Raw genomic sequence first — 20570 nt, 5'->3', positions numbered from 1 at the left:
GGGCCTAGAAGCCTCTTGCATGCGGCAATCTTTCCCCTTCTCTCGGCTTAACAGGATCTTTCTTCCCTAATCTTTCTTTTCTCCAGAGTGAAGGTGGTGGTAGGATGGAAAATTGGTGACAAATTCAAGATCTTCATATTTTTAAGAAAATAATTTGCCTCTGAAGTATCACTCCTCCCCCACTTCCCCTGCAAATGCCTGTTTTGAATGGCCTTTATCTTTAGATCTCAAGAAAGGCCATATGGGGTATTCATTTCCTCACTTGGACAATTAATGTTAAGGAAAAAAAAAAATCTCCCTTCAAGGAGGAAAGGGAGGAGGTTGTGAATTGTAGTTCCTTTATTGTACCTCTCATGGTAGATCCAAGTCTGTCTTCCCTACCAAACAGCACCTTTGTGCCCACCTAGGCAGTAGGTATGTGACAGTTCTCCAGTGAATGAATGGATGACTCATATTTCCTTCATGCATTAACCAGTTCCCCCCGCCAGTTGTTGAGCACTGTACTTTATTCGTCTTGTCAGATACACACCCTACCTGAACATGGCATTTTCTTTTCTGTTAACAAAGCCTTTGCTCATATCACTGCCTTAACAATATGTTGGTTTAGCAAATATTTTCCTATTTGGTTCTCCAAGCAGTTTGCTCATAAATAAATGTCACTTGGATTTATCTTTTAATGAACTGACAGGATACCCAGAGGCAATTTAAATTCTTAAGAATCAGCTTAAGGGACTTCCCTGCTAGCAAGTGGATAACACTCTGCGCTCCCAATGCAGGGGGCCCGGGTTCTATCCCTGGTCAGGGAACTAGATCCCACATGCATGCAGCAACTAAGAGTTCCCATGCCATACTAAGGAGCCCACGTGACACAACTAAGGAGCCTGCCTGCCACAACTAAGACCCAGTGCAACCAAATAAATAATAAATTAAAAAAAAAAAAGAATCAGCTTAAGATGTTAATTTTAAAAAAAAGAAAGAAAAGGAAAAGATGTTAATTTCACTAGCAGAAACACGCATGTCACAAATCCTATATGAGAAGTAGAAGCATGTTATAGAAATAACTTCTATCAAGGGTTTGTGCCACCTTATATAGATCATCCAAGTGAAATCACTAACAGGTGTGCAGAGTTTTTATTTATAAATAGGATAGAGTGTGTTATTTTGAACAAGCTTTAACTGAGCAGGCTAAGAAAATACACAAGTAATTTCATGCTGGGTGGAAACAGCTCATTTCCTTGTGAATATAAAAACAACTTGTCTTTGCTCAGTCACGTTACAGTTATTTAGACGGCTCAGACTTTGACTTGACAAATTCATTTCGATACCAAGTGGATTTTTAGTAGATTGAACTTTGTACCATCAAATTCAACTGCAGTTGGCAAAGCACGGGGTTTTATAGGCAACAAGGTGGAGTTTTTTTTTTTTTTTTACATAGGACATTTTTTTTTTTTTTTGTGGTACGCGGCCCTCTCCCTGCTGTGGCCTCTCCCGTTGCGGAGCACAGGCTCCGGACGCGCAGGCTCAGCGGCCATGGCTCACGGGCCCAGCCGCTCCGCGGCATGTGGGATCTTCCCGGACCGGGGCACGAACCCGTGTCCCCCGCATCGGCAGGCGGACTCTCAACCACTGCGCCACCAGGGAAGCCCCACAAGGTGGAGTTTTGGTGCTAGTTGAATATGGGTTCAAATCCCTGTACACTACCTATGTGTCCCACGGAAACCAACTTAACTTCTGGATTTTGTTTCTTTCATATATGATACGGGATAGTAACAATAGCTTTCTGTTGGGTACTGACAAGGTGCCTAGCACTGTACTAGATGCTTTACGTATATTTAATTTAATCCTGAGTTAATTGACTTCCTTCTTCCTCCCACCATCTCAGAGATGGAGTGGACCAAAGATGGGCAGTGTCCAGACCAAGGGGAGGTCCTGGTGCAGGACACTTGTTGTAGTATAGAGTTATTTTTCTTGAGTCATTTCCGTTCTTTTTCATCATGTAGATTTGTTCATTGATTGGAATAATTTACTGAGAAAGATGGATTGGAGAAAAATGACTCAAGGTGTTGTCATTAAGTCAGCCAATTAAGTTCACAGCTATACCACTGAGAATAAAGATATTCCCTATAATACCCTTTCTCTTCCTCCCAGAGTTTGGAATGAATCATCTAGAAAATAACCTTAATTCTCACCCATATTTTGCAAATGCACATTTGTACTTTTATTTCTGGCACGTATTTTTTTTATTTTTTATTTTTATTTTTGCGGTACGCGGGCCTCTCACTGTTGTGGCCTCTCCCGTTGCGGTGCACAGGCTCCAGACGCGCAGGCTCAGTGGCCATGGCTCACGGGCCCAGCCGCTCTGCGGCATGTGGGATCTTCCCGGACCGGGGCACGAACCCGTGTCCCCTGCATCGGCAGGCAGACTCTCAACCACTGCGCCACCAGGGAAGCCCCTGGCACGTATTTTGAAGTCAGATTTATGTTTGAATGGTGACTTAAGGAAAAGAACACTTCTAAATTCTATATTGCAGTAGGATAACGGAAAGAAAAGTGAAGCATGTTTAATAATGAAGACTATATCTAAAACTACATATTATTATTTGTTCAATATCTGTGACCCATTGCTAGAGTGCAGACTTCACTGTCCATTACAGTACCCCCTGGGCCTGGCTGGGGCAACTAGTAAGTGACAGCCCCCAGCTAGAGTTCAGGTCTTTCAGCTGCAGGTTTAACATTTTTCCCTCAACTACGCTCTACTTTTCCGTTGAGCCATTGCCATTTTCCTAATGAAAAGCAATCCAATTGTTGTATTTTTTTAAATAATTTATTTTAAAAGGAAAGAAAGAGAAAGAAAAATTGCCAGAGAAAGCCCCATTAGTGAAGGAAGCATTTAAGTGTAGAATTTTTTAGACTACAGAAGATGGAATATGTTATACTGTTTAAGGGGACTTAAACTCTGATAATAAGAGGTAATATTACTTGAGCACTTATTAAGTGCTTTTAATGTTTTCGCTTATTTTGATCCCCAACAATCCTATGAGTGAGGTACTCATATCCATCTTAATTTTACAGGTGGTGAACAGAGACAAAGAGTTGTTAAGTAACTTGCTCATGGTTATGTGGCAGAGACCACAACGGGACTAGTTCTTCTGCCTTCTTTTTTTTTTTTTTGCGGTACGTGGGCCTCTCACTGTTGCGGCCTCTCCCGTTGCGGAGCGCGCAGGCTCAGCGGCCGTGGCTCACGGGCCCAGCTGCTCCGCGGCCTGTGGGATCTTCCCGGACCGGGGCACGAGCCCGCGTCCCCTGCATGGGCAGGCGGACCCTCAACCACTGCGCCACCAGGGAAGCCCCTTCTTCTGCCTTCTTGATCAGCATCTTTCCTCCCAGTATGTGACCTTGGGCCAGTGACAGGTGGCCTGCCACGGAGCGCGTGCCCTTAAGGGCAGCCTGGCACAGTGCAGCCTCCCAAATCTGATGGAGATTGTTTAAAGTACTCTTGAGATTCGTTATCTTTTATTTTAATTACTACTACAATTTATTTTGTTTAAAATATGTTTTTGAAGTCACATCAGGCAAAGAAAGATAAGTCTGAGAAGGAACATGAATCGTGATTAGGCCGCAAGACACGGCTGGGAATGTCTGAAGTGCTGAGGGCAGAGCTGTTTGATAGGAAGCCTTTTGCGAGCTTGTTCCCTGGCAGAGTTGGAAGTAGCAGTCTGATGAAGTACACCCCAGGAGACTTCCCTGCTGAGAGATTTTCCAAAGCAAGATCTGGTTGCACTGCTGTTGGATGAACTTGGGGGCTTCTAGAGTCAGAATCTGCATCCAGACAAGAAAAAGTGGTAGAACCAGTGAGCCTGTTAAAGCACTTGCTGCCTTTATTGATAGAACTGGATCACGGTGATTTAGCTGCTGTGCACACAGATATTATTTCCACCTGTTACGGCAGTTCACACCACCCAAGTGTTTCCGTTCTACCATCTGTGAATTATGAGCATGGGGACAGGGCCACTATAAATTGTTATTCCACTTTTAATTCCTCTTCTGCAAGTCATGATTCTATCATTTAACCTTTGCATCTGGTTTTTTAAATTGAGACTTTCATCATTATATACCTTGAATATAGGGTAATTGGATATAGGATAATAGAGAATAATTCCTATTACCCTTGATAGCACATACATATTAATGGTAGTTCCTCCTCTTCTACTTTTAAGTGTAATGAAAATATCTTATGTATTTTTAAGTAGAACTTCTAATAAAATGTAACTGGTGTTATGGTACTTAAACAATTAAAAAATATCGAGTGTATGTTTCTGAGTTATGTACCTCCAACCCCCCACCCCATTCCTTGATCCTCAATGAGGAGCATATAAAAGGGAATCCATTAAAGCCTTAAGTGTGGCCTTTATTAGATGGAACTTTATATTACTGATAGAAAAGGGAAGTAGCTTTTGTATGTTAAAAAGGGAAACAGTTTTACTCTTTTCTTGGAGTATTTGTGTATATGGAAGAAGTATTTGCCATAAGTAGAAAACCACCTCGTAAATATGTGGGATAGAAAGTTATTTCTTGTATGATGAAACCATGATTTACAAATTTTGGTTAATGAAGAAAAAACAAATACAGCTTTTAGTAACAGAAGTCTAGGAGTTTCTTCATGTGTTCTGTTTAGGATTTTAACCACGAAAGTAATTTCCCTGATTTTATCATCCTCAGCTTTTTCTTGGTAATACTATTGAGAACAGTGGAACTGCTATACATATATTTTTTTAAGGCAATGGAAAATATGTTGGGTAATATTCTTTTAGGCAATAGATATTAAATGTGACTAGATTCTTTCTTGAAATGTATAAGGCCCATATTCATTTATAGTTTTGGGGGGGGGGTTGGCCACACTGTGCAGCATGTGCGGTCTGGGATCTTAGTTCCCCGACCAGGGATTGAACCTGTGCCCCCTGCAGTGGAAGTACGGAGTCCTAACCACTGGAGCACCAGGGAATTCCCCATAACCATTTCTGTATAACATAAAACAGCTATAATTTTAACCTGAGAAAAGTGAATGTCAGAAAAATAAGCAGCTATTCCTAAATATACCCATTTCAGCCCTTCTTTTCACTTTTATATTGTGTGGTTACAACTTCTAAAAATATTGCTCACACTACTAACTGTCTATGGTGAGACAAGATAGAAGGAATAACTACGACTTGAGTTCAAGAAAACATGAAAAATATTTTTTTCCTGTGACTTAATTGAAATATAAAAACTGGAATATGGGCCAAATTAGACTGAGGTTATCTGTTCTTTTCACTGTCCTCTCAATAAAAAGAGAACAGCTACTATTTATTCATTGCCCTAAAACACAGGCATTTGTGAATTAAGCTAATAAGCAAGCCCCAAAAGGCCCAAATTTAGGAGATTTGAACAAAAAGAAATCTAACTAATTCATTTCTTGGAATGGCATATAAGAAATGATCCTGCAATATAACAAACTAGTTAACTAAAATGTTTGAAGAATGGGAGGCTCTGTTTTACCCTCAGTTTCGTGGGTCCTAAACAAAGTGACCTCGTATGTGGTAGTACAAATAGAGAACATCAACCTTTGATGTTGAAAGTGTGTGCAGTAACATCTGTTATTTCTGTCATTTTTGTGTAGTAAAATGTTATATGTACTAAATTTTCCTGTTTAATTCTAGCTTACTCTTTAAAAACGTGTTTGACATTTTAATGTTATAATTGAATATCTTTCTTCATAGCACTTATCATTATATAACTTCTCAGATAATTTTGCTTGTCTTTCTCCTCCTATTGGAATGTAAGTTACTTGGGGGGAGGAATTGTGTTCTTTTGTTCAGTGCTGTATCCCTACCACCCTGAACAGTGTTTGACTCACAGTAGGTATTCAATCAATATTCATTGAATGAAAAGATGAATCTTTCTAAGACTTTAGTCCAGTTTTCTTAGTAAGTATATTTTTTGAAGAATGATCTTACTGTGTTTCAGGATCATTGTTTCTTCATAGCATCTTACTGTCTAGGATGGTAAGTAGAAAAGCTGTGAGCAGTCCTCTATGTAAATAGTGATCCCAATTCATGTCCTGGACTTTCAAGAAATTGGCTTACCATTTTACTTTTTTCCTGAAAGTTAAATGCTCCAATAACAACAACAAAATCTGGTCATTTAAGGACTTCAGTTACTTGGGCTTCAGTTTAATAAGTTTCAGTATAATTTCAGGACTAAGATGTACTTTTGATTGTCATCTTCTTGAATCCTCATATGTGTCGAGTACAGTGATATTGTATATTGTAACCTTGACTGTCAAATAGGTAATGTAGGGCTTCCCTGGTGGCGCAGTGGTTGAGAGTCCGCCTGCCGATGCAGGGGACGCGGGTTCGTGCCCCGGTCCGGGAAGATCCCACATGCCGCGGAGCGGCTGGGCCCGTGAGCCATGGCCCCTGAGCCTGCGCATCCGGAGCCTGTGCTCCGCAACGGGAGAGGCCACAACAGTGAGAGGCCCGCGTACCGCAAAAAACAAACAAACAAAAAATAGGTAATGTATTATTTAACCAATGATAGAAGAAAATGGACTGAAATTAGACAGAAAAGAAAAAAAAAATACTGTGTGCTTTGAGGCATTGTGAACATCACAGTATCTGTCAAAAGGAAGAAGTGCAGTGCTTCATTATTTATGGCACACACCGTGTAGAGGTAAAAGCTCTAGGCTTGAATTAGGTTAATACTTGTTAACTGCCCTTGTTAGATGATCTCTGCCAGGGATAGGCTTTATCTAGTGCTGTCTCCTCTCATCTCCCTCCTGATGAAAAGTCTTCTGACTTCTGCCTAGTCTAAGAAAAGCATCAGGATAAAATTATAGTTGCAATTTTATATGGGATTAACTTTTATCAAACTCAGTGCATCAGTGGCTTAAAAAAACCTTTGGCTAATTTGTATGTCCCTCTACTTAAAAATAGTACAACTAAAAAGACTCTTAAAATAATTAGACAAGAAATGACTTGGATTTGGAAAGGGTTTACATTCTGACAGGATTTGGACCTGCTTATAATAACTGGTGTCTCTTTAAATGACTGTGATTTGGGGTACTGCACCTTTTATCCAAGCTCTAAAATTTGTAAACTGTCTTTTCATTTGAACAGAAAGCTGAATTATCAAAATCACCTTGTTTTCAGAGTAAATGTTAGTTCTTTTAAAGTAAGTCAACTATGTTGTGTCTGGAAAGAAGCCAAGTTTTGTAACTGTGCAACTTTTGTTTTTATGGAAAAATCATTGAATAACTTTATGAAAACTCCTGATATGTTTGTCCGCAACAAAATAGGAAAGGGTGAATATAAACATGACAGGAAGTTTCACAAAAATTATTCAATGATAATTGAGGATTGATCTAGAGGATGCTAGAAGACTCAGATATTTAGAAGCTTCAATTGGAATGAGTTTCCCACAGGTCAACTCAGCTTACTTTGGTCACAGTGGGAGTAGAGAGAGCTGTGAGAAAGAGAAGCCAAGTGGAGGTAAAGTTTCTTATTGGGAAAGGTACTGGGTAGTTAGGAGTGGTGGGAGGCATGAACCGAAAACCATTAAAAAGAATTATTTAAATATTCATTTATTTTAAAATTTAATATTTATATTAAATATAAATATTATTAATGTTTATCTTAAAACTTTAAAAAATATTTATTTATTTTTGCTGGGTCTTAGTTGCGGCACGCGGGATCTTTGTTGCGGCATGTGAACTCTTAGTTACAGCATGCATGTGGGATCTAGTTCCCCGACCAGGGATCGAACCTGGGCCCCCTGCATTGGGAGCGTGGAGTCTTACCCACTGGACCACCAGGGAAGTCCCCCAAAAGCCAATTGTTAAAGGCTGGTTTATGGGGAAATTTTTTTTTTTTTTTTTTTTTGCGGTACGCAGGCCTCTTACTGTTGTGGCCTCTCCCGTTGCGGAGCACAGGCTCCGGATGCGCAGGCTCAGTGGCCATGGCTCACGGGTCCAGCCGCCCCGCGGCACATGGGATCTTCCCAGACCGGCGCACGAACCCGTGTCCCCTGCATTGGCAGGCGGACTCTCAACCACTGCACCACCAGGGAAGCCCCGCTATGGGGAAATTTTTATTACAATTGGTTTAATTACCAAGCCCATAAACAATACAGGATGTGTGTAACCCCAAAAATTTGGACTCAAGGAAGAGAAAACAGGATTCTGAGGAAACATCTAGGTCAAGTAATGACTGGTAATAGTCGAAATTTAAGGCACACAGGGAGCCTGTCTATACCAAAGTTTTTGTATTTAAAAAATAAATAAGTAAAAGGTCCCGGTAACTTTAAATAAAAGGAAGACATTAGTTTGACTATTATTTGGACATTTTTATTTTCATGGAAGAAGCGTAACTGACTCAAGTTTTGTTCTGCTTTCTCAGACACACCTGAAGAGATCCTATCTGCTAAATTTAATGTACTCATAGCAAATGTTCTGAGTGCTTTTAAGTTTTATCAGCACAATTAAAACTTGCAAAGTACTTTACCACGACTTTTTGAGGAAGGCAGAGTCTGTGTCATTTTCCCTATGGATAAGCTGAGACTCAGGAAGTGACTTGCTCAAGAGCTGGTCAGTGGAGCCAGGATTCGGAAGCCAAGCCTTTGGACCATCAGTCTGTGCTCTTGGCACTACACTGTGCTAGTGGCAGCTATGGGAATTGCAGTAGCCCCCTGGAGGAAACATCAATAGAAATAACAGCAGTTCCCCAAACAGCAAAAAATTGAAATATCTTTCATGGCTTTGGAAAATATGGTTGAACTTACAAGTGAAGTAATGAAACCACAGTTGGCTCTAGTACTGTAAAGCTGTATATAAAATAAGTTATTTTTCTAACTATATTTGGGAAATGAAATAACTAACTTTGCCTTATAACTAAGGAGAACTCTTTGGTCCAGACTTTTTTTTTTTCTTAATTTATTTATTTTATTTTTCACTGCGATGGGTCTTCATTGCCGTGCACGGGCTTTCTCCAGTTGCAGTGGGTAGGGGCTACTGTTTGTTGCGGTGCGTGGGCTTCTCATTGCGGTGGCTTCTCTTGTTGCGGAGCATGGGCTCCAGGTGCACAGGCTTCAGTAGTTGTGGCTAGCGGGCTCTAGAGCGCAGGCTCAGTAGTTGTAGTGCACGGCATGCTTCGCGGCATGTGGGAACCTTCCACACCGGGGCACGAACCCTCATCCCCTGCATCGGCAGGCGGACTCTCAACCACTGCGCTACCAGGGAAGCCCTATGTTTAATTTTTTGAGGAACTGCTAAATTGTTTTCCATAGCAGCTGAACCACTTTACATTCTTACCAGCAATATACAAGGTTCCAATTTCTCCACTTCCTCAGCAACACTTATTTTCTGTTTTAAGTTATAGCCATCCTAATGGGTGTGGAGTGGTATCTCATTGTGGTTCTGGGTTGGTTTTCACTACTGATGATTGAGCATTTTTTCATGTGTTTCTTGGCCATTCATATGTGTTCTTTGGAGAAATATCTATTGAAGTCCTTTGCCTGTTTTTAAAAATGAGTTGTTTGTCTTTTTGTTGTTGTGTGAGTTCTTTATATATTCTAGATTCTAGACCCTTATCAAATATATGATTTGGAAATATTTTCTCCCATTCTGTAGGTTTTTTGCTTTCTTGATTTGGTTCTTTGATGCACACAGTTTTAAATTTTGATGAAGTCAAATATATCTGTTTTTCCCTTTGTTGCTCATACTTTTGGTATCATATCTAAGAATCTATTTCCAAATTCTGGGTCATGAAAGTTTACTCCTGTGTTTTCTTCTCAAGAGTTTTATGGTTTAGTCCTTACATTTAGGTCATTGATCCAGCTTGAGTTAATTTTTGTATATGGTGTGAGGTCAGGGTCTAGCTTCATTCTTTTGATTGCGGATCTTTAATTGTCCCAGAACCATTTGTTGAAGAGACTGTTTTTTTCTCCGTTGAATAGTCTTGGTACTCTTGTTGAAAATCAGTTGACCATAGATACATGGATTTATTTCTAGACTCAGTTCTATGTCACTGATCTAAACGTCTCTCCTTATACTGGTATCTCACTGTTTTCATTATGGTAGCTTAGTAGTAAGTTTTAAAATTAGAAAGTGTGAGTCTCCCAACTTTGTTCTTTTTCGATATTGTTTTGCCTATTTGGGTCTCCTTGCAGTTCACATGAATCTGAGGATTGGCTTTTCCATTTCTGTGAAAAAGGCTCTTGGAAGTTTGATATGGATTGCATTTGAATCTGTAGGTCACTTTGGGTAGTGTTGCCATCTTAACAATATTAAGTGTTCCAATCCGTGAACACAGAATATCTTTCCATTTAATTTCTTTCAGCAATGTTTTGTATTGTTCAGTATACACATCTTTTCACCTCCTTGGTTAAATTTATTTCTAGGTATTTTATTCTCTTGGATGCTATTATAAATGGAATTGTTTTCTTAATTTCCTTTTTGAATTTTCCGTTGCTGGTATATGGAATCCATACTGATTTCTGCATGTTGATCTTGAACCTTGCAACTTTGCTGAGTTTTTTGGCTCTAGTAGTTTTGTTGTTGTTTGTTTTTTTGGTAGGGGCTCTTTTGGGATTTTTAAAAATGTATAGGATCATGTCATCTGTGCATGGAGATGGTTTTACTTCTTCCTTTCCAGTTTGGACACTTTTATTTTGTTTTCTTACTAATTGCTTTGGCTAGAATTTCCAGTACAGTGTTGACTAGTGGTGTTAAATATGGGCATACTTGTCTTGTTCCTGATCTTAGGGGAAAAGCTTTCAATCTTTTACCATTCAGTGTGATGTTAGCTGGGGATTTTCATAAATGCTTTCAAGAAGTTCTCTTGTATTCCTTGTTTGAGTATTTTGATCATGAAAGAGCGTTGGGTTTTGTCAAATGCTTTTTCTGTGTCAATTGAGATGGTTGTTTTTTTCCCTTCATATCAATAATATGTCACATTGATTGATTGTTTTATGTTGTACTCCTGGGTTGAGTCCCACTTGGTCATGATGTATAATCTTTTCAGTATGCTGTTGGATTCAGTTTGCTAGTATTTTGTAGAGGATTTTTGCACCTATTGTTATAAGGGATATTGGTTTATAGATTTCTTTTATGGTGGTGTCTTTTGTCTGGCTTTGGTATCAGGATAATGCTGGCCTATAGAATGAGGAAGGAAATGTTCTCTACTTGTCTTTGATTCCCCCTCCCCCTTTGTTTTCTTTATGGATAAGTTTAAATTTTTTTGTGGGGGGAGAGAATTAATTATCCGGCTTCTCAAGGTTGTCATCCAAGACAAATACCCCAAAGTGGACTTACACAGAAAATTCTATGCCTGACTAAATTTAATCACAACATGTTATTGCTCAAACTCTACATACTCATCTTAGAAACAAACCATATTATATTATAAAATCTCTGGAATCAGATGTTTTTATTTCAGTATGTATGTGTAGAAATTCTAAGAAAGCATTGAGTCCAAGGGTTATAATATTATGAGATTTTAGTTACTCATATGTATATAAACATTTCTTGGAGCAATTTTAGAAATATGATACCTCCTTGGAAGTATTTACAAGATATAAACTTTATTTTGGCTAGCCTGAACTACCACTTAAGAGAGAACTTGAACACAGGGACAGGTACCAAAGCAAATACTTTACTACAACATAAAGTGGGTTAATGTTCAAATGTCTAAAATCTTAGACTTTCCTACGACTAAAATAGCTAATCAATAAATAATTTGCCAAATTTATATTCAGCTGTTTGCACAAAGTTCTTGATACTCCTTTATAAGGTATATAATTTGTAAATAAAAAAGCTAATTATGATGCAATTTTACAAATGTACTTCTTGATTTTCTGTCCATATGTGGCATAGTAAATGCATTGCTAAAATAAATAAACTTAGCAGATTTTTAAGAGTTTATTTCTTCTAGAATGTGCTTATTTTTAGAATGCCAGCAGATTATTCAGATATTTTTGTATATCATGATCAGTTCACAAAAGGTGCACCCACAAATTATGTAATAAACCTATAGTTTTATAATTCTATTTAAATTTTTGTGTTTGGAGGATTCAGGCCCAACTAGATTTAAAGGGAAGAGTAATGTTTACAAAGAGTATTTTTAAGACCTTTTAATTTTTATTAAAAGTGATATACCGTTATGACCAAAACAGTTTTAGATTCTAAAGAATGCCCAGTCTTCTGTGTTTATGGCAAAAAATAAATATTTATTGAATTAAGTGCATAGCAGTGGTATGTTTTATAGACCAAACATGGTACATGCAGTCTAGTTCTAAAATAGAACACAAAACATAAATACAACGAACAGAAATGTATTGTGTTGTAATCAATCCAAATAAATATAATTAGAAAAGGTTTTTTTTGTCAGGGTCTTTAATCGATTTTGTTGGTGTTTAGCAGAGTGGGTGAAACTAAATAATCTTTTATAAATATAGTGGTTTTCTAGTGGCAAAATGCATTCATATGTGTTTCACATTTAGGTCTCATTATGGAGTTATGAGGGAGGTATTACCTTATTTTACACTTGAGGAAACCGAATTGTACTGATTGACTTTTCCACTTCACAGTGAGCAAGTATTGGAAATTAAACCCAGGACTTTGGACTTTTAGCAACATCTTCTTTCTGTTACCAGATTTTTCTTTTCTGTAAGTTGCAGTTCAGAAGAAAGAAGGAATAGGAATAGTACCTGTTTTCCAAAAATGTGATACTATTCTTTTCCTACAGCTAACATATAATTTATTTTATAAACATAATCATAACTTCAGAAAATAACAACAGTAGTACTCAGACTTTGTGCTGTATTACAGTGTGTTTGGATTTTCAAAAATAATGATTTCCACACAGCTTTTCAAGGATAGGTTGTTCATATGACTATCTCCTACATAACGCTGGAGGGGTGCGTTGTGCTGTAGTGCAATGATTTTCAAACTTTAATGGGTACGAGAATTACTTGAGAGTTTAATAGCTCTGTAGGGCTCACTGCTCTCCAGGTAATTCTGGTAGAGGTGGTCCAAGGACAGCACTTGGAGAAACACTGGTTTTAGAGTTTAACACACACAAGTATCTATTTGATAAGGTAATGGGGGTGATTTAATCTATGATATTGTTCTAGTTCTTGGAACAGAACCTGGTCCAACATAGTAGATGTTCAAAATATTCCATTCGTATGTGATGACTTGGGTGGCAACTGAGAAGCAGGAGAATATTCATTCTTTCATTCAAAATTTACTGAATTCCTGCACTATTCTAGCTGTTTGGGTATAAAGGGAAAATAGATACATTCCTCACTCTTGTTGAGTTTCTTTGATTAATAGACTCATTTTAAAGGTATGGTTCTTCCTTTGTAAAAAATTGTAAGATGAAATTATTAATATTGAGGACATGTTTTAATATTGAGGTCACTTTTTCTCTGTAAATTAAAAACTCACTTTTTGAGGATTACAGGTTAAAGAAATGGCCTGAGTGTTAGTTCTTGTTTTATTGTTGCTCTAAAGCTATATTATCCAGTATAATGGCCACTAGATGTTTGCGGTTATTTAAGTCAGTTAAAATTAAGTAACATTGGGAATTTGGTGCCTTAGCTGCACTAGCCACATTTCAAGTCCCCAGTAGCCACATGTGTGTTATACTGGAGAGTGCAGATACAGAGCAGTCCCATCATCGTAGGAAGTTCTATTTGACAGTGTTACTCTAAGAATCTAGAACAAAGCAGTGATTTTTCCATTGCCTTGATCTGTAAATGGATTTTTGAGGTAAATATTAGCAGTGGCCTGAGGCTGTCATTTCAACCCTTAAGTGCATTAGCACTTTTTCAGGTGGACGAGGCCCAGGGTTAGGATTGATTTACTAGAACAGTTTATTACATAGCAACTAAGATTTGAATGCTCATATCTGGGCATTTTTCTTAAACCTCCAAGTAAGACACTTAAGTTATTTTACTGCTTTAGGTATATAGCTTTTCTCATGGTGTGTGTGTGTGTGTGTGTGTGTGTGTGTGTATGTGTATTTACCTCCACAGCATTACAGTTGCTTAAATTTGTATCTAGTGAACTTTGCGGGGGGCAAAGAAAAGTTGCAATTACATCTTTATTACTAGAATTTTTGGTATTTACGTGAAATAATTTATTCCTAGATGCCAAATTTGAGCGTAGTGACAAGTTGGATTAACACTAGTCAGAATTCAACTAGGTTAAACCCCAGTTATGCTTATTATAAAATATTAATTACGGTAATGTAGTATTTTGATAATTTAAAAACTAAACATTTTACGTTTTTTTGTTGAATCCTGTAGCACCTGCTGCATTCTGATGTCTAGACATTTTTCTATGCAGGGTTCAAGAAATAGTCTGCAAGCGTAACTGACTTTTCGCCTCTATTTCCTGAATGAGTATCTAGATAGAGATAGGCCTTGCCTCTTTTTTTTTCCCCTTTGGGTTTTGCTGTGGTCCCTTTCTGAGAAGAGAAGCAATAGGAGACTGTCACTTGGTCCCAGGTCATGGATTAGAGCAATTAAATCCTTTTGTACATTTCTGCTTCCTTCAGTGATTCTCCCTCTTTCCAGATCACTTACTTCAGCCTCTGGTACTACAACAAGCAAAACCAGCGCCGGTGGGTAGATTTGGAAAAACCTCTAAAGAAGCAGCTGGATAAATATGCATTGGAACCTACCATCTATTTTGGAGTGGTGTTTTATGTGCCTTCAGTTTCACAGCTGCAGCAGGAGATCACCAGGTAAGAAATAATGTGCTATTTGTTTCTAGGAAATCCAGTGAAGTTAAAAAGGTGAAATTAAGGTTAGAGTCAGGAGATAAGGCTAAACTTTGCCCTCTCGCCCCTGCATTTTTAGCCTCAGTATTACATGAAGGTGCTGGTATGTGGTGTGTCACAGTGCTTTACTGCATGTTGCATGAATTATGGGTTCACTGGGCATGAAGGAATGATTCAAAGGAAAAATGATGTTTTTACCCTGGCTGTGAACTCTTCTTGTAGTGATGTCACCTTTAATGTTTTTGTTGAGTTGCTTCTGACCTTTGTAACAATGAAATGAGAGAGGAAATTTAAAAAAATTGTCACAAAATCTGCATTTACTCCTCAAGGAAATGTGTAGAAGGGTCCTTCTAATTCTGACACCAGTAGTCATAGTATTCTGTACATAGGTGTGGGGCGAACGGGAGGTGGGGGAGGTGTTTGAGATCAGAAAAGTTTGGCCAATAAGTGCACTTAAAAGGGACAAAGGGGCTTCCCTGGTGGCGCAGTGGTTGAGAGTCCGCCTGCCGATGCAGGGGACACGGGTTCGTGCCCCGGTCCCGGAAGATCCCACATGCCGCGGAGCGGCTGGGCCCGTGAGCCATGGCCGCAGAGCTTGCGCGTCCGGAGCCTGTGCTCCGCAATGGGAGAGACCACAACAGTGAGAGGCCCGCGTACCGAAAAAAAAAAAAAAAAAAAAAAAAAAAAGGGACAAAGGCAGCAAGGGTAGAATGTATTAAGGAGTGGGATAGAGGAACTAAATGTTCTTTTTTTTTTCTTGACAATAACAAAAGAAAAAACAAGGGATCAAATTTGGATTCTTTTTTAAAAATTGAGGTACAGTTGATTTACAATGTTGTGTTAATTACTGCTGTACAGCAAAGTGATTCAGTTATATATACATATATATATGTATATATATATATATATATATATATATATACACATTGTTTTTTTAATATTCTTTTCCGTTATGGTTTATCATAGGATATTGAATATAGTTTTCTGTGCTATACAGTAGGACCTTTTTGTTTATACCAAATTTGGATTCTTGAGCCTGCCTTTCACATTCTTCAAAATCCACCACTACCTTATCTTTTTAACCCTGTTTAACATTACTTTCGAGCCAAGCTGGACTACTTTTAGTGTGCTGAACATGCTGCATGCCTTTTCACCTTTGTGTCCTAGACCTTTCTTTCATAAATATGTACTGGAATCCTGTTCATCTGATTTTAGTTCAAAAGGCACCTCCTCCATAAAGCTTCTGTGGTCCCTCAGGGTGGAATGAGTTTTGCCTCCTCCAGACTATTCTAGAATTTGCTTGTACTTACGATGGCAGTTGTCATAGCCTTTCACTACAGTTATTTGTGTACGTATCTTTTCCTTAGATTTTAAACCCATGTTTTCTTTAACTTTGCCTTTCGCATAATATCTAACACAATGCCTTGCAGATAGTAAGAACCTGATACTGCCCTGTGTTTGTGGAATATTCTTTTTAAGTACTGAGTTCAGAGTTAATTTTTGGAAGAAGGTGGATAACCAAAGAAGCTAGAATCAGGTTGTAGGGATAAGCATGAATTGGCTATAAAACAGATCTGAGACATAAATATTAAAGAGAGAAGTAGAAGCCAGGAGGAATAAACAGCGACTGACCACTTTGACTCATTTATTTAAACATTTATTGAAGATATAATATGGTATGTGAGAATTATATTGGTTACTGTGGGAGATGAATATATAAATGGATATGCTTTACTCTTACTCTGGAGGAGTTGCTCACAATCTGGTAGAACTGACAGTCTATGTAAATGAACAATTACAGTATGTTATGATAGTACATGCTTTAATTAAAGCACTGGATTCCTAGGGGTGGGATGTGGGGAACATGAACAGGGTGTAAAGAAGTTGACTTTTCACTTGACTTTACAAGGAATTTTCTAGTTAGAGGGAGTAGCTTGTGCAAAGTAGGGGGATAGTAAAAGCAACTGATGTTTTCAGGGAATTTCAGACATTACTTCGAGGGGAGAACAGAGACTTGAAAAAAGGAATGTCCTAGTCATAAAGTCATAGATCAATAGGGGCAGACATTTTTGAATTTTAATGGATGGGAATGATGAAATGTGCATTTTACAAAGATCACCCATCATGGAAGGTAGATTATAGGTGACAAGACTATAGGCAGGAGACCAGTTAGGAATGTATATGCCATAATCTAGGCATTAGTCTAGAGTGTGGACCTGCTTTCCAGTGATTTGATTTAAGGAAAGAACCAAGAATATTTAGAGTGGAATATGTGGACAGCATATTCAATAGATAGACTTCTTTAGGTGTTTGAAAGGAGCTGCCTGGGAGAATGTTTCAAGATTTCTTCTTTGACAAGATCTCAGAGCTACCAGCATTCTATTTGCTGATTGAGGGAAGTCTATGGGTTCTACTAGCAGGTGGAAGGGGATAAGTGGGATCTAAATCCTTGTTTAAAAGGATGGTGTTCTGGTCAAGTTTTTTGGTAACAAAGAATGGAAACTTCAAAGGTAGCTAAAATCGGATGATGTAAGGACATATGAAATGATTAAAAGGGTGGGCTCTCAGGGAAATTCAAATGTGAACTGTAACTGGGTTGAACTTCACAGATATCAAACCTGGAAGAGATTCTGGATTCAAGATGGTTCTATAGACCGTATTGGCAGAGAGTTGCTGGATCTTCGTTCAACACTGTATCCCCAGCATCTAGAACAATGCTTGATGCATAGTAGGCCCTAGTAATTACCTAAGTGAAAAAATAAGAGGAAGGCAGAATAAATCTTCACTATAGAGCTTATCGAAATGGAGAAGTGATACAGATGAAATACTGCTGACTGGCTGAAAGTAGATGATTGCTGATAATAATAACAGTTGTTTATTAAGTACCAGCTATGTTCTAGTATTATGCTGAGAGCTTTACATATATTCCTTGATATGTTCAGCCTTGTGAAGGGGTGACAGTGCCCTCATTAGTAGTAGAGATAACTTAAACCCACAGATTATGACTTGCCCAAGTTCATGCAAAATGCTAAATCAGAGATCTGGAATTTAACCTAGGTCTGCTTGACTAAAGCTTGTGCTGGTAACTAATACCCTATATATTGAAAGCATAAACAGAAGTAAACCCACATCACAAGAATATTAAGAAAGCATTTTAGAAACTATTCTTTTTGGTATTTCATCAAAGAATATTTTAATATAAGGCTGGTCTGAAATGTCAGGAACCATTTTCTTCTGGCTTTACTCTCCAGGGCTAGGAAAGTCTTACATCACCAAGTTACGAGTCAGAGTTTCTAAAGTAAAGATTGGCCATTGATTCTCTACGTCTCCAACGAAAAAGGACAAAACTTAGACTTTTACAGGGTATAAGACAGATGACCAGCTGTCTTCTAGATGGTTGTAGCTTGTAGCTTTCAAATAACTACAATTAAGGATAAGTGACTCAATAAATTGATTATATTGTGTGTGTGTGTGTGTGTGTGTGTGTGTGTGTGTGTGTGTGTGTGTTTGTCGGTATAGATATGGTCAAGGATGTTCCTATCGTTCTTCAAAATCGTCTGAGCTTAAGGTTTTGGCTAGTTTATGCTCCTCTACCAAATTATGATAAAATGCATTGTGTCTCAAGTGGAGGTAATACTGACTTTTAAAAATTGACCTTTTTTTTTATAGGTATCAGTATTATCTGCAGCTGAAGAAAGATATCTTGGAAGGAAACATTCCTTGTACATTAGAACAAGCAATTCAGCTAGCAGGCTTAGCTGTTCAAGGTAAGTAATGGCAATTGATAATATAATAGATCTATCAGATTAAAATGTATGTTAAACAGAAACAGCAAGGGATTCTTAAAGTAACTGACTTTATAGAAAATAACTACTATAAAGTAGTTTTTTATATTAGTGAAATATTCTGTTATCTAAGGGGCTTCCTTGTGGGGAAAAAAAAGAGTTTGGATTACTTCAGTGAAATACGAGACTTCTGAAAGGTTAAGCATGTTACGTCAACAGAGCACACAGACCCAAAATAGAGAGGAAATACACACATATGCACACACATGTATAGCATTTAATATGCTGTGTATTCCTCTAGTTCAGGAACTTGATCTGCTGCTAGCTAATATTTTCAGAAGAAAGATCAACCAGTGTGGTTGATGAGGTTACATTCGCTTATACTTTAAGCGTACGTCATTTGTTTGGTTTCTCAGTTGTCCTAGGTTATAGAACATCGTCAATCATAATAGATAGTTCTGCATTTCACAAGTATTTTTGAATTAACTGTCATTTTTCACATGTCTAATCTATATGTATTTACATGTATGTAATATACTTTGGAAAGTCTTCTGATGGGGCATTATTTCAAATGATAACTGGCATTTAGTCTTGGGAATTGAAATTTAATCAGAGGAATCACTAATAAAGTTCCATCGGATATTAGCAGGCATGGAGACATATATCATTTCTAGACAAATAAGTGCCTAATACACATGGAGCCACATTCCTTTTCAAGGTACTTTGAAGCTTCCTAAGTGTCATCTTTGGCTTTAACAGTTTTTCCTAAGCTTTTTGCTGAACTATCAATTTTTTGAACAATTAAAAATTTCTAAACAAATACATCTTGCAGTAACAGATGATCTAATTCCTTTCCCTAGAGATAATCATTACCATGAATGGTTTGGTTTCTTCCTGACATTTTTCTGTGCATAAGTAAGCATACAGGATTACAAAGTAGGTTTTTTTTTTTTTTTTTTTTTTTGCGGTACGCGGGCCTCTCACTGTTGTGGCCTCTCCCATTGCGGAGCACAGGCTCCGGACGCGCAGGCTCAGCGGCCATGGCTCATGGGCCCAGCCGCTCCGCGGCATGAACCCATGTCCCCTGCATTGGCAGGCGGACTCTCAACCACTGCGCCACCAGGGAAGCCCCAAAGTAGGTTTTGTTTGTTTTTTAGTGACAAAAAAAGAGATGGTTTATATATAGTTTGTAACTTGGTTTTTTTCACTTTATTAAAAGGCATTTTTTCCAAGTCAAGACACATGAATCTACTTAATTAATGTTTTTAAAAAGGTATTTTTAAAGTATACACTTTATAAGCTACAAGGCAAATTTGACTTCTAAATCATAAGCACACCATCTTTATACTCTGCATATTGAATTTAGTTCTGCATGTTTTGCTTCCAGTTAAGCATAATTGACCTGTGAATATTTGTCATTTTATATAGCTGATTTTGGTGACTTTGATCAGTATGAATCCCAGGACTTTCTTCAGAAATTTGCCTTGCTTCCTGTGGTAAGAATTCTTTTGACATTGGGCCTTTTTAAAAACAATTTATTTCCATACCCTTAGTATTCCCTGAAATGAAGTCCATATAGTAGACTTACTAGGCGGGAATAGAGTTTAAAAAATCAATTTCCTCTTATAAACAGCTCAAGTGTAAATGCTTTGCCTGTTATAGTCTTCTGGTCCTTGTAAACCCACAGAAACAGAAGGGTCTGTGGTCATTGGACTGCAGCCAGAGAAATTCATTTTGTGTTTGGATGTGAGTCTAAAGAGGGGACAGATTTCCAACTTCTGTGGAACCACATAGAGGTTTTGCTTTTAACTGAAGGCTCAAAACCTGACAGAGTTATGTTGAAATGGATTTGGTTTCTCATCAGCAAATTAAAAAGGAGATGACAAAAAGACACTGCCTTCTACATTTTAAAGTCACTACTGATGGAACTGACAGGGAAACTGTGTGTTGGAACAACTACGGGAGG

The 20570-nt window shown here is 38.1% G+C and overlaps 1 protein-coding gene across 1 annotated transcript in view; it reads left to right on the top strand.

The window, feature by feature from the left end:
* PTPN21 (protein tyrosine phosphatase non-receptor type 21) overlaps positions 1–20570 on the top strand; it is a 59978-nt gene that overhangs the window by 9040 nt on the left and 30368 nt on the right. Inside the window, exons 2-4 of the mRNA XM_007462731.1 lie at positions 14614–14783; positions 18489–18586; positions 20033–20100. Coding sequence (XP_007462793.1) covers positions 14614–14783; positions 18489–18586; positions 20033–20100 — 336 coding nt within the window. The remainder of the gene's footprint in view (positions 1–14613; positions 14784–18488; positions 18587–20032; positions 20101–20570) is intronic.

The sequence above is a fragment of the Lipotes vexillifer genome, unplaced genomic scaffold (assembly GCF_000442215.2).
Source record: "Lipotes vexillifer unplaced genomic scaffold, Lipotes_vexillifer_v1.1 scaffold883, whole genome shotgun sequence".
Lineage (NCBI taxonomy): Eukaryota > Metazoa > Chordata > Mammalia > Artiodactyla > Lipotidae > Lipotes > Lipotes vexillifer.
Note: the sequence above shows the minus strand (reverse complement) of the source record. Positions and strands in the feature narration are given on the sequence as shown.